General features: G+C 42.4%; 1 protein-coding gene across 6 annotated transcripts in view; it reads left to right on the top strand.

The window, feature by feature from the left end:
* FKBP5 (FKBP prolyl isomerase 5) overlaps positions 1–14590 on the top strand; it is a 119348-nt gene extending 104758 nt beyond the window's left edge. For all 6 annotated transcript variants that reach the window (XM_034991176.1, XM_034991178.1, XM_034991180.1 and 3 more), the window contains 3 exons: positions 6881–7066; positions 8903–9142; positions 9838–14590. In XM_034991176.1, coding sequence (XP_034847067.1) covers positions 6881–7066; positions 8903–9142; positions 9838–9942 — 531 coding nt within the window. In that variant the 3' untranslated portion in view covers positions 9943–14590. The remainder of the gene's footprint in view (positions 1–6880; positions 7067–8902; positions 9143–9837) is intronic.
* Positions 14591–15140: the final 550 nt, after the last annotated feature.

Here is a 15140-nt window from a genome sequence, read left to right as displayed (position 1 = left end):
GAAAGCTTTGGGGAATGGTGGAATGAGCTCCAAATTGGGAAAAATTGGAGGCTTTATGGCTCCAAATGGTTTAAAGCTATTTAACGTCCAAAGAGGTTACCTTTGTGTGTGAAGGTGATGGAGTTAGGGGCACCTGGATGGCTCAGTTGATTGGGCGTCTGACTCTTGATATCAGCTCAGGTCGTGATCTCAGGGTCATGGGCTCGAACTTTGTTTCAGGCTCCACGCTCATCGGGCAGTCTGCTTATCCCTCTCTACTCCTCTCCCTGCTTACTTTCTCTCTTTCTCTCTCACATAAAATCTTAAAACAAATAAGTGATGATGGGACGCCTGGGTGGCTCGGTCGGTTAAGTGTCTGCCTTCGGCTCAGGTCATGATCCCAGGGTCCTGGGATCAAGTCCTGCATTGGGCTCCTTGCTCAGCAGGGAGCCTGCTTCTCCCTCTGCTGCTCCCCCTGCTTGTGCTCTCTCTCTCTCTCTCTCTGACAAATAAATAAAATCTTAAAAAAAAAAAGAAAAGAAAAGGAGTAAGATTAGATGATACCCAAGTTTCTTTCCAGCCCTGAAGTTCTGTGAGTTTTAAAACTCTTGAGAGCAAGTTTGATTTTTTTTTTTTAATTCTAATTGAAATATATTGGGTACTTCTAAGCTATTCAAGTAAGATTCCACAGGAGTTATTTGTAGACTCAAATACACAATATGCTAGAATAAAATATTTTTTGTAAAATCCCTTACGACCATAGGTCCTAAATGGTGTTTCCTATATACCTGGAGTCTGTAAAAGTCCTTACTATATTTTTTTTTTTCCCAAACTTCTAAATAGAATATTAATAGTTTGGGGATGGGGAGTAGTTGGGGTTTTTGGCATTTGACTAGAATTATATCAACTCTGTGTAGTAAAACAGCTCAGCTCTTCAGAAGCTCTAATTGGTTGCTGATGACTCAGAACTTTAGGGGACATTATTGGTAATGAAGTAATGTGGCAGAGCCACGTGTCATATAGCTGTGTCCTGAACACCTACACAGAGAGATGGCCAGAATTAGTGATCAGTAGCAGAAAGCCGTGCTTCCGTGTCCAATACAGTTACTTAACTTTGTCGCTTCTAAGCATCACAATTGCAGTAGTGATTTCTGTATTTCATAATATTATGAACCCTCTTAAAATTACTGATCTTTGGATAAAATCTGGATCGGCAGTCACACATATGGAACATATTATTTTTAACATGCAATTTGATAGACAAAATCTGTCAAAACATTAGTCTGTTGGGGGAAAATTAATGGAAGGTTCAAAACCACTGACCTAAGACTTTTCTCCCAGAATGTCTCCGAACATTTTGTACTACTAGAGACTTCCCTGGAGGCACCTTCATAATTATAGGTAAAAGATCCCAGCAGGGATCCTAGTTTTAGATGTAAGACTTCAAAATGGTCGGCAGATAGTTTCCTGTACACATCCCCTTTTAAAATTTCAGGGCAGGTTTCATTCTGCCACTCTGCCCTCCCGGGCCTCGTCTTTCCAGAGTGTTTGACTTGGCACATGGAGCACATGCACAGAGTCCAGATGTGTGGGTGAGAGCAGAGATGGGGTGAAGCAAAAATCTACACTTCATGCCATCTGGTACATTACAGCTCCATTTTCATCGACCTGCGGGTTTGGTTTACACATAAGTGGGTAAATTGTCCGCTTAGTAAAGTGTTGAATCGTACTCAGTTTTAAAATGGGAATCATTTTGCTGTTTAGATTGTAAACTCCTCATATCAACCTCTAAACACTAAAGAGAAGAAAGGCAGAAGACTCTCCAATTTGGCTCTGAAAATAATTAACAGAGAACAACATACCATGATGCCAGGCATTGTGCAAGCCAATTAAACAGACCTGATTTTTGCCCTCAGAGCTGATAGTATTCTGCAGGACAGGAGCATTAACTATGGTACTTGGGTAGTGTTTCTCTTTTCTGACTTGGAGACAGAGTGGTGAGAAGGCTGAGGACGCTGCAGTGATACGGGGCTCTCGCGCCCCCTTGTGCTCCTTGAGAAAAAGACATTTCTCGAGCAAGCTAGTTAAGGGTCATCGTTCAGCCACCGAACCCCTTTCAGACAAACCAGGCTTTGCCGTGTTTTGACTTTGCTGAACCAAGAAACCAATGCTGTAATTTAGAAACAAGTCATCCGTAACTCTAGGATTTTAGGTTTTAAAAACTCCTAAGGAAGTGTCCACCCTGCCTTCTTCTCCCTCCCTTCAGTCAGTACAGGATTTCTCAGCCTTGGCACTATTGATTGACATCGGGGGCTGTATAGTTCTCTTTTGGAGAGAGGCTGTCCTGCGCGTTATAGGATGCGTAGTGGCAGCCCTGGCCTGTGCCTACTAGATGCCAGCAGCACGTACACTTCTTGCAGTTGTGACAACGAAAGAAAACGTCTCAAAGCATTGCCAGGTGTGCCCAGGGAGCAGAATCACGCCCAGCTGAGAACTCTTGTTTTAGTACATTAGAAGCAGAAATACCACAAAACAAGATTTCTGTTCATTGGAAGTTGAGCTCTAAATAAAATCATGATACAGATGAAAGAGTTTTCAAGAAATTAAAATGCTGCGTAAATGTAAAGGAACTATTACGAAGTCTGTTGTTTTTCGTTTGTTTTGGTTTTTTGGTTTGTTTTGTTTGCTTGTTTTTTGAAACCATAGCCCTCCACCATTCTGATTATTTAGAAGCTACCATTATTATTATTATTTTATTTTATTCATTTGAGAGAAAGAACAGGAGAGAGCACAAGCGAGGGGACGGGCAGAGGGAGAAGCAGGCTCCCCGGCTGAGCAGGGAGCCCAACACGGGGCTTGATCCCAGGACCCCGGGATCATAACCTGAGCCAAAGGCAGATGCTTAACCAACTGAGCCACCCAGGCACCCCAGAACCCACCATTATTATAAGATCTGGGTCATTGTCCTCCCTGGCTTTTTTCTTTCCCTATAACAATACATTAGGAGATACACAGAAAAGGTAACAGGTACATTTGAGGAGGAGGAGGAAGAAGCAACTAGGCAGAACAGAGAAAATACCTGTCGTCCTTACCTAATCTAAATAAAATGATACCTTTCGTTTCTACCCGCTTCTCCATTTCTGCTCCCAGTGATAAAGTTTTGATTCCATAGTTGTATCTTTGACTTTAATATTTCTTCAGTAAACCTTCCCTAAGGGCTTCTTTGTGCTATGTATCTTTGGATATTCCAAAGGGATAAGACATGATTTCTATTCTCAAATTGCTCACCATCCAGCAAGAGAAAAGACAGGGAAAGAAAGAAATGACAAAGCCTGAAACTCCTGAGGACTTTCTTTTTTGTAGTGCCCCAAAAAGGAGTAGTGGGCCTCAGGCTCTGTTGTCTCCATTACCTTGGGCTGCCATAATAACATCTCCAGGACTGGGTGATGTAAACAACAGGAGTTTATTTCTAGCAGTTCTGGAGACTGGAAGTCTAAGATCAAGGTGCCAGCAGGGTTGGTGTCTTGTGAGAGTGCTCTCCTTGGGTTCCAGATGGCTGCGTTCTTGCTGTGTCCTTGAACTGTCCTAGGTTCTTGCGACAGGGGAGAGAGAGGGGAAGTTGTCTGGTCCCTTACAAGGGAATCGATTAAGTCCATCATGAGGGCCCCACCGTCAGGACCCCATCTAAACCTGATTATTTCCCAAAGGCCCCATTTCCAAATACCATCACATTGGAGACAGACCTTCACCATATGAATTGGGGGCACAGGGGACACACAGTTCAGTCCATAGCACGCATAATATAATTTCCTCAAAACTTTCAGCATTTGTTATAAAAGGGCTTGGATTTCATATTCTCCTAAGTAACTGTTATCACAAATTTCTGAGGCAGAGAGGATAATAGACTTTGATTTTAGCTTTCCTTCAAAACACTTCAGAAATTTCTGCACTGCCCTTCTATCGCAGAACCTGTGAGTTCTATAAGTCTTCTCTTCCCTAAACAAGTCACTTATGACGTGGGATGTTCAGTGGGGGGATGTAGCTTTCCTTTCATTCAGACTTAGGCCTTCCACTTGGAACGGGTCTGCCCCATCCTCATCACCAAAAACCAGCAGCAGGGCTTCTTTCTACAAGTGGAGCTCCTTTCTTGCACCAGCCACTTGAGGTCTTTTGTAACAGGAACATTCTCGTAGATCTGCTCTGGGTTTCTCTCTTCTTAGTCATTGGGTGACCTTTGGAGTGCATGTGGGGAAACACCTCTGCATTGAGGTGTATACACTGCTTTGACTGTGTTAAGTCCTAGTGATGTGATCTTTTTTTTTTTTTTTTTTAAAGATTTTATTTGGGGCGCCTGGGTGGCTCAGTTGTTAAGCGCCTGCCTTTGGCTCAGGTCATGATCCCGGGGTCCTGGGATCAAGTTCCTCATCGGGTTCCCTGCTCCGCGGGAAGCCTGCTTCTCCCTCTCCTGCTTCTCCCTCTCCCACTCCCCCTGCTTGTGTTCCCTCTCTCGCTGTCTCTCTCTCTGTCAAATAAATAAATAAAATCTTTAAAAAAAAAAAAAAGGTTTTATTTATTTGAGAGAGAGAGCACATGAGAGGGGGTAGGGTCAGAGGGAGAAGCAGACTCTCCACTGAGCAGGGAGCCCGACGTGGGACTTGATCCTGGGACTCCAGGATCATGACCTGAGCCGAAGGCAGTCGCTTGACCAACTGAGCCACCCAGGTGCCCCCTAGTGATGTGTGATCTTAACACTGTTCCTGGGTCAGACATTGGATCTAGTATCTTCAGGGATCTGGCTACAATTCTGCCATCTAATAGGATGTGTCATCTGTTTTCAGTCTTACAGTCAAATCCTTCAGAGGAGATTCCTCACCTGGACTCCCATTTTATTTGTGTATTTACCAGCTGTCACTTCTTTCATCTTAAAATGGCAATAAAGACATTGTCTTGGCCCCATAATTTCTTGTGTAGAGCATATATATAGTTAATTCACATGAATTAACTACACAGTTGTTAGTCATAATTGTTAAAATTCTAATCAGGTTAGAGCAAAAATATGATAAAAAGATTTTTCTCATGTAATTAACTGGCTGACATCTATGTGATTTATGTTTTATAGTGATTTATGTTGTATGCTATTCAACTATGTATGGAAACATTGTAGATCAGAGGTCAGCAAACTACACCCTGTTTTAGTAAGTAAGATTCTACCAGGACACAGCCACACACATTTACAAGCAACCCTTGAACAACATGGGCTTGAACTGTATCGGTCCAATTACATACAGACTTTTTTTTCAATAAATGCTGTACAATATCGTAAATGTATTTTCTCTTATGGTTTTCTGAATAACATTTTCTTGTTTCAAGCTCACTTTATTATAAGAATACCGTATAGAATACAAATAACAGGTAAAATGTGTTCATCAATTGTCTGTTATCAATAAGACTTCCAGTCAACAGTAGACTATTAGTAGTTAAGTTTTGGGGGGGTCAGAAGCTATACACACACTCATCATCAGGGAAATGCAAATCAAAACCACAATCAGATATCACCTCACACCTGTCAGAATGGCTAAAATCAACAACACAAGAAGCAACAGATGTTGGCGAGGATGCAGAGGAAAAGGGACCCTCTTGCTCTGTTGGTGGGAATGCAAACTCATGCAGTTACTGTGAAAACCAGTATAGAGGTTCCTCAAAAAGTTAAAAGTAGAACTGCCCTAGGATCCAATAATCATGCTAGTGGGTATTTACCCAAAAAATACAAAAACACTAATTCGAAGGGATACATGCACCCCTATGTTAATTGCATCATTATTTACAATAGCCAAGATATGGAAGCAGCCCAAGTGTCCATCAATACATGATGGATAAAGAAGATACGGTGTAAATATATAATAGAATGTTATTCAGCCATAGAAAGAATGAAATCTTGCCATTTGCAACGACATGGATGGAGCTAGGGAGTGTAATGCTAAGTGAAGTAAGTCTGTCAGAGAAAGATAAATACCATATGATTTCACTCGTGGAATTTAAGAAACAAAACCAATGAGGAACGGGGGTGGGGGAATAAAACCAAGAAACAGACTTAACTATAGAGAACGAACTGACGGTTACTAGAGGGGAGGGAGGGGGGAGGATGGGGGAAACAGGTGATGGGGATGAAAGAGTGTACTTGTTATGATGAAAAAAATGAAAAAATAAGTAAATCATTTAAAAATAAGTTATACGCCAGCTCTTCAACTGCACGGGGAGTCACACCCCCAACCCCTGTGTTTTTCAGGGATCAAGCATATTTATATATTGTCTATAGCTGCTTTTGCACTACTATTGACCGAGTTGCAACAGAGATTGTTTGGCCTGCAAAGCCTAAAATATTTATTATCTGCCCTTTTACAGAAGTTTGGCAACTCCTGGTTTAGATAACTAAGATTTGCTGTGTTTGCAGCTCGCACTTGCCAGCATGTAGTCTCTACTGTGGAGTGCTGATCGTCAGGAGAAAAGGGAAAAGTAACTTCCCCTTCAAGTAAACTAGCAATAGAGTCTAAAACTATTCACCAACCTTTCGAAAGTCTGGTAAATCCTAGCACCAAAGATTGTAACCCAAAGCCTTGATGCCCTCCTGCCAGAAGAACTGTCCCCTCTGAAAAGGATGAGGTGGTGGTGCATGCAGGAGAACAGCATTATAGAGGCCACTGGCCTGCAGAGAGAACGGAAAAGGGGGCCTGGATGGCCACCTCCTAAGAGCAAAAAGAAATGATCAAATACCATGGTTAGTATGAGGGGATTGCTTCATTTGGAGGATTTGATTTCCTCAGGGAGGCCTGAGCTTACGTTTCTTTTGTACTCCCCTCCAGAGCCTGTACAAGAAATAATGACTAGCTTTTTTTTCTCCCAGGGAGGCAAGTACATGCAGGCAGTGATTCAATATGGGAAGATCGTGTCCTGGTTAGAGATGGAATATGGCTTATCAGAAAAGGAGTCTAAAGCTTCTGAGTCGTTTTTGCTTGCTGCCTTCCTGAACCTGGCCATGTGCTACCTGAAGCTTAGAGAATACACCAAAGCTGTGGAATGCTGTGATAAGGTAAAGAGCGTGTGCGTGTGGACTGGACTTTAGATGTTCCAGGTCTTTTTCTCCATCTTCATACTTGGTCGTCTTTTACTTCTTCTTAGCCAAGGGGTGAAGGGCTTTTCATTTTGCTTTGTTATATTCATTTGTTTACTTGGGATTATTTGTTTCTCATTATGAATTGGGAAATTCAGAAAGATTGTGATAACAGTGAGATTTTTTTTTAAGATTTCTTTCTTTTAGAGGGAGAGAGTGCACACGCACACAAGAGAGTGGGGGAGGGGAGGGGCAGAGGGAGAATCTCCAGCAGAGTCGCCACTGAGCGGGGAGCCTGACACGGGGCTCGATCCCACAACCCTGAGATCATGACCTGAGCCAAAATCAACAATCAGATGCTTCACTGACTGAGCCACCCAGGCATCCCCCAGTGAGGGTTTTCTGATGCATAGACTGTAAATACGTTATGAATAAGTTTTGTTAAATTGGGGCGCCTGGGTGGCTCAGTGAGTTAAGAGTCCAACTCCTGATCTCAGCTCAGGTCTTGATCTCAGGGTCATGAGTTCAAGCCCCGCATTGGGCTCCACACTGGGTGTGAAGCCTACTTTAAAAAAAAAAAAAAAAGTTAAAATTCTTACCATCCATGACCTTCCTTAAATCTATGGTACTATGGTATTTGGTATCAAATTGGACATAATAACTCCTCAGGTTCAATGTAGTAAGAACAGACTTAAGCCTTTCAGGACTTAAGTATGATAGACTTGGCAACTGCTTACATAGAGGATATATACAGGCCATTTCTGTATACTTTTGGGATTGTTTCCACCGGCTAAATTTCTAGGTATGGAAATACAGAGTCAAAAAATAGGATTATTGAATATTATCCATGTTTTTTTCTCATTATTATTAGCAACAAAAAATTCTTTTCATTTTTATTTCTTGGTTACTAATGAAATCATACATCCTTTCATTATTAGCCATTTGTATTTCTTCTGTGAATTGCCTGTTCACATCCTTCAACTAGATTATTTATCTGATTTATATTAATTGAGGCAGTCTGTACATAATTACTGTTAACCCTTTGACAGTAGGAACCTTGTTCTCCTCACTTGTAAGGAAAGTTTTAATATTTACGAATCTGAAAAATAATTCTGTTCAGTACTTGCAAAACCTACTCTAACTAGGTATGCTTTTTAAAAAACTAATTAAAAATTACCCTGTTATATTTTGATGGGGGAGGTTGCATGTAAGTATACTTGGCCTAGAATCTTTTGTGTTTTGATATGAGGTAAAAATATAATTCTTATTTTCCATGTTCATAGCCAGTCTCGGCCCCCATTTATTGCAGTTAATCCTTTCCCTACTGATTTACTTTCCCACCTTTGTTCCTGTTAAATCTTTTTATATACATGCACATGAATCTGTTTCTGAATGCTTTGTTCCACTGAACTGTTTGCCCACAGACTAGCAATCAAACTCTTAACTTCAGTGGTTTCATAGTGTTTTTTTTTTCTGTGGTAGGTCAAGTCCCCTTTCACTTTTTTTCCCAAAATTTTCTCAGCCATTCTGGCCATTTACTTCTCCATTGAATTTTTAAAATGAACTTCTCAAAAGGCTTCTCCTAAGACCCCTTGGGATCTTTATAGAAATTGCATTAAATACTGAAGTTCACTTGGGTATAGTTAGTTGTATTTTGATCAATAGTATTTAATTACCTTGAGCCTCATCTTTTCAATACACTTTCTGCAGTCACCTTGGCCAGAAAGCTTTGGTAAGTTATTTAAATACTGAATTTCTTTGAAATGTCCACAAGTTGTATTCATGCTTTCTAAAATGTAGACCATCTGTCCCTAGGCCCTTGGACTAGACAGTGCCAATGAGAAGGGCTTGTACAGGAGGGGGGAAGCCCAGCTGCTCATGAACGAGTTTGAGTCGGCCAAGGGCGACTTTGAGAAAGTGCTGGAAGTTAATCCCCAGAATAAGGCTGCACGACTGCAGATCTCCATGTGCCAGAAAAAGGCTAAGGAGCACAACGAGCGGGATCGCAGGATATATGCCAACATGTTCAAGAAGTTTGCAGAGCAGGATGCAAAGGTATGTACAGAACCACCTTGCCTTTAGGTACATCAAAAACTGACCTTGCCCCTTTGATTTTTGTGTCAAGAAGGTTAAGCATAGGGCACAGGGCAGGTAGACAACCTGAGAGGAATAAGAATGGGCAGAATGATTTCTGATCCAATCTCAGGCTGGTTTGGATCCAGAACTAGAATAGGCTGTTCTACTCACCAGATGTACAGAGTTGTGAGGCACTGACATGTCCATGGAAGAGAGGAGAAAAATAAGTTCCCTAGAGACATACTAAAGTTGGCTGGTTTTTAAAAATCAAACACATCAAGTATTTTTTCAGATAATACTTCTTTGTTGAGACCTGCCATGTTCCTGGGAAATGGGAGGCGATGGGAATGCCCCCGCACCATGCCCTTTACTTCGTCAGCCTCTCCCTTCCAGCAAAGTTGTCTTCTGGTCCTGAGTTCATCCTCCACTCCCCATCCCTCTTGTCTCGGCCCTCCCTGTGGCAAGCTAGTCCTGTTCACCGACAAAAAGTGAAGGCTACCCACTCTTCACTGTTGGCAGCACTGCCCTGACTTACCCAGCCAGGCCGGCCCAGGGAAGTCCTCGTAATGCCCTCCTGCCTAAGACCCAGCCGACAGTTGGGAGGAGCCAGGGACTGTGTGAATGTTTCAGTTCGTTTTTCCTCTAACCCTCTTGATTTCTTATTTCTTCCTCAGGAAGAGGCCAGTAAAGCCATGGGCAAGAAGACTTCAGAAGGGGTCACCAGTGAAAAAGAAACAGAAGGTCAAGCAATGGAAGAAAAAGCTGGAGGCTACGTATGACCCCACACAAAGGAGGGAAGAGCCCTGATGAACTCGGCCCCTCCTTCACGGGCTTTCACCCAACTCAGGACTAACCAGTGTTTAATGTCAAGTTTGCTAGAGTCTGTGTGAGTCTGGAAGCAAATGGCAAAACCAGTTGCTTCCCAGAAAACAGCCACCCTGCTGCTGCCCAGCGCTCTCCTTGAGGGGGTGGCATGGGACCACTCCAGGTGGGACAAAACAGAAATGACTGTTGGCGTGGCCACATTTAGCTGGCCAACAGCTAAATCCAGCTCATTTCAGTTTCTGTCAACTTTCAGTATCTAATTCAGGGTCCCTTGAGATAATCCTGATAATTTGGGGCTGTTAGGTTTTACATCCGATTGAACTTGAGTAGTACCGCAGAAACCTAAAAATAAATGCTTAATGACTTTCTCCTTTCCTACAGTTGGGTGGGGGAGAGGAGGAGGAGGTTTTGTGTTTTAAATGACTGAAGTGCTAGCATTTTTACCCAACAGAACCCATGGGGGAGGGGTCTCGAACCCCCTCAGGCCCTCAGCAGCCCAGACGCGAAAGCCAGAACCTCAGAGGTCACTTGCTTGCTGACTTAGCCAAACTGCCCCCTCCCTAAGCCAGCCTGCTTGGGAGAACGGGTCTCTCCTGCACCCAGCCTGGCCCTGGAGGAGGGAGTCCAGAACATTCTTCAACAATGATAACGAGCACAGGGAGTTCCTAGATTCGCCTTCCCCTGCTTTCGATGAAGTTCTGAGATGCTGAAATGTGAAAAGAGCGATCAGAATTGTGCTTTTCCCCCTCCTCTGTCCCTTGTAGGAAGTAATGTTGAGTACAGTACTGCCTACTAGTATTCCTTCTGTTCCGTTTCTTATTTCCATTCTAACCCTTGCTATTAAGAATTTAAGACTGGTTCTTATAATATCTCTGACCTGGAGTAGATTCATTTACATATCCATTTAGGATTCACACAGCGGTTGTTTTTTTTTTTTGGGTCTTTTAAAAATTAATGGCTCATAAACATGTATACTGGTTTATGAAACTTTATTTACACTCCTCTATCATGCAAAAAAAAATTTGACTTTTTACTACTAAGTAGCTTGATTTTTAAAAACAGTATCTGTAGAGTTGAAAAAATAAGGTGTTGTTCTTGTGCATGAAGGGTTTTCCTCCCAGGTTTGGCACGCAGTAGTTTTCTTCTCCTGCCGATGGCTTCTTCGTTCTGTTGTGAGTTGTGAAAAAGAATTGAAAACCGCTTCCTGTGCAGGCGCATCTCGCCAAAAGCTCCAGTCCCGGGGCACTGAATCAGGGCAAGTCTTAAAATACGTACACGTAGTGGAATCTTGGTCCTTACGGGTAAGTGAGACTGAGCGTGGCTTTCTCTCCCCACGGCGTGAGAAGCACTTGTGGGCATGTGTTTGCCACCGAAGGAAACAGTAGCTCCAACCTGGAACATCTCACTTTGTAAAATCCTAAAGAACACTGGCAATTACTAGTTTTTTACTTTTACGTTGGTTTTAGCAAAACATTTTCATTGTTAGGTTAGGACCCACATCAAAACCTAAAAATAAAATCCTTTCCATTTATACCAGTTTTCTTCTCCGTGAAACTAATGGAACTAACTTGTTTCTCCTTTGACAACTAGAATCCTTTTAATTTCTCATTTTTGTCTTTTTTCATGAGATTTCTTTAAAAAGCCCCAATCTCACCTGGGAAACATGAAAAGCAGAAGTTGATTTTGCTTTGTTTGCTTGACTCTTTAATATTTGTAGCTCTGTTGACTAGAGCATGACTCCAATGAGGCCAATACTGAGATTTGATCCTAAAAAGGCCAGATAGCTTTTTGCAGGTAACAAAAAAAAAACCCAATTCCAAAACTTAGATTATCCCAGCCAGTTGTCTCCCAGGTGTGTGTTATGGGTTACCCTTGGGGCGGGGGGAGAGAGCACACAAGAGTGCGTGGAGGGGAGGGCTGGGGTGTGCGGGTGGTTCGGTTCTGAGCAAACCATGGTGAGGTACCCATCACCACTTGAGAAGAAACTTCATATATTCTTGTATCAAATTCAGTAATCTTAATTGTCTAGCTACAAATACTAATACTAGCAGATGTCTTTGAACTACCTTTCAGACTGCATTTGGAGTGCTGAGGCAGCATATGATGAATTAAAAACTTGGTTTAAAAAAAAGAAAAAGTCATTCAGATGCACTTTTTTGTGTTCCTTAAATAAATTAAACAACCAAACGTGATTTCCCATTATTCTTGGGTTTTGCTTAAATAGTCCTCAGGAAAAAGTTGTTTTGGTTGAAAAACTAGGGTGGGGGCCAAGCTGAAGAAATGTGATCTCAGAAAATTGGCTGGAGACAGTATTGTCCTCCTCACTCTGAGGCACAGCTTGAAATCAGCATTGGGGTAAAGGAATGATGCATCTTTGTTCAGATGAACCAAATCATCAGAAAAACGAGGAATTTGTTTTCTCATCAGCCAGTGGGTATTCCACCATTTTCACTGTAAGGTAGGTTTCAGTTTGGGGAATGAAGAGATTTAATTGTGCCCTCTGGTAAATATGTAAGACATAAGCACGTGGCAGGTGACATCCTGGGTTCGGCATGCATTTCCTCGTTCTTACGTAGCACATTTCATCAGATTCTCATGGTTACACACCCTGAGGGCCTAAGGACAGGCCACATATACTAGAAAAGGTGACACGGATCGGGGCTGGTGACAAGCCTCTAGTAGGACTTCCTGCTGGCATGTGCACACAGGCCAGTGCGGGCTCCGGACACTTTGACCTTTTATTCCCTCTAAATGTCTTGCTTCATCTCCAGGTTTGGATTCTACTCCTAGCCCTTTGCGGCTAAGTTATCTGGTAACAAAATAATGCCCTTTATTTGCATGTTTTTTTCTAGGCAAATAACGATCATACTAGGGATATTAAGGGTAGCCGGAGAAGGTTTCCCAGCTGTAAACTTGTGACCTGGGTAATTCAAGGCAGCCTGCATCCACTCCAGAGCATGAAGAGAATCAGTGAAGAGCTCCGTCCATACTTACTCAGCCTTTCTGCATAGTGCCGTGGGATATATTCTCTGAAACTGGCAACCCTGGGATACTCACCAACATTCAGGACAAAATACATTGAATTTGAGCTGTTTAGTCAAAACCCCAGAACTCCGAATCCCCTGACCTAGCTGTATATTATTTCCATCAACTGGCTGCTTACGTATTTGAATAGCAATGACTGACAAAAGTGTACGTAAAAGGACATTCTCTCATGGCTTGAGAAAGTTTTCAGGGACCCTTACTCAGTGCTTCCTTTTGTATTTTTCTCCTATGTGGCTGACATTTGAGGGGAGGTAGGGACAGGATACCAAGAAGGCTCAATAATGCCATCACTGCTATTTGTGTGATTTATCTCAATCTATAATTGCACATCATGTACATGTGTGACCTTGGTAATACACTGACGAAAAGGGACATCGTGGAAGGTAACTCCCAGGAGGATCTTTGTCAGCATCCTGTTGGGGCTAGCCGCTACCTATAGATGGGACAACCAGAGCGTAGTCCCCATTGCAGGAATTCCTGGAAGAACCAAATAGGGGAGGACCCAGAATGGTGAAGTGGCCACCCACAGTCATCCAGGTCAACAGATGCCCTCACCCCATTCTAAAGTAGGTCTTTTTCTAGTCTGCAGCATGATCTCTTGACCACCAGAATGGGCTGTCGGTTGTTCTTTAAAATTCCACACATTTGGTAAACCCAAAATGGCAGCAGAGCCACAGGTCTCGTAATTCTACTTTGGAGTAAAAATACGGGAAATGCACTAGTATGTAAAGGATAGGCATGTTTTGATTTTTAAAGAATGCTCTGGTGAAGCTGGTCAAAGGGTATACAAGAACTTTCTGTATGTACTATCTTTGCAGCTCTTCTATAAATCTAAAATTATTCAAGATTTTTAAAAAAAATTAATTGTATGGGTAAAATGCCCTTTACCCAGCTCCAGAAATTCTGGTAATTTATTCTAAGGAAGTAATTTAAGATGTATGCAAAGATTTAGTCATAAGATGTTAATAGGAAGCAAATGTACATAAAAGGGGATTGGATAAATATAATGAAGCATTACAATCCGTGGCATATTCTACAGTTACTAAAATGGTATTTTACAAGTATTTTCAATGATCTGGTATAGGAGCTCTGACAATACTGACTTCATCTTTGGGCCTCCCTCTTGTTCATGTTTGCTCAGAAACCTCTCTTGGGGCTGTGTGTTTCAGGTCCCTTGGAAGTTAATAACATCCCTTAGAAATGCCCACCAAGGCCAGGATGAGGGGAGGCTTGTTTTGGCCGCCCATGAATCTGTTAGAGATCATCATCTTTACCTTCCTAATACACAGGTGGTGCCACAAGATCTAATTAAGAGTTAGCCGTCAGGTCCATGTAAGCCCTCTGAGCTGCATATGAACCCTCTGGTCTCGCTATAATGCCCTTCAGCATGTCCCCTCACTCTGTAAAATCTGTGAACTAAGGTCTGGACCTTGCAAGAGAATAACTATGTAGCTGCCGTGGAACATCCTCCGTCTGATGCCCCACTGTCATAAGTTACCTGGAATAAAACTCTGTAAACCATTAAAAAAAAAAAATGCTCTGGGTTGAGAGAAGGAATTTCGGTGTTCGGGTTCTTCTTTTTCAGATTCTCTTCTCGAGGTATTAGAATCTCACAACCCACCACCTTGGAGTCCGGTTGGAGCAAGAAAAGGCAAAAGGTTTTCCTTTCCACTCTGCTCATTATGAGCAGACACTTAAATATTCATGCTTGGTGGGACCACACCTTTTTAACATAATCAAGGCCAAATAGTAAAATCTTCAATGATGGCCAGGCATGGACAAGGGTAGGGGAGGTATCAGCTGCTAAGAATAGTGCATAGGAAGAGCTGTCCTGCAGCCACAAGCTAATACTGGTGCTGACTACTAGTCACCTAGTGCTTTGCTCTGCCAGGAACTTAAACCCCCTCCCCCCACGGATCTTCCAAATATAAAAAGAATATGCTGCACTGTTTCCACCTTCCAATTCTCTTACAAGATCATGTGGTCCCTACCCAAAACTATGCAAAGAAGGAATGCATTTCAAACTGGGCTTCATTGATGCATTACAAATACACTGTCTAAGCCTTTCTTTAGGTAGTAAATATTTCTGGCCTGGGTCTGCTTTGGA

Source organism: Mirounga leonina, unplaced genomic scaffold, assembly GCF_011800145.1.
Source record: "Mirounga leonina isolate KUSES-001 unplaced genomic scaffold, KU_Mleo_1.0 Mir_53, whole genome shotgun sequence".
Taxonomy (NCBI): Eukaryota; Metazoa; Chordata; class Mammalia; order Carnivora; family Phocidae; genus Mirounga; species Mirounga leonina.
The sequence above is the reverse complement of the archived record's forward strand: the minus strand, read 5'-3'. Positions and strand labels throughout refer to the sequence as shown.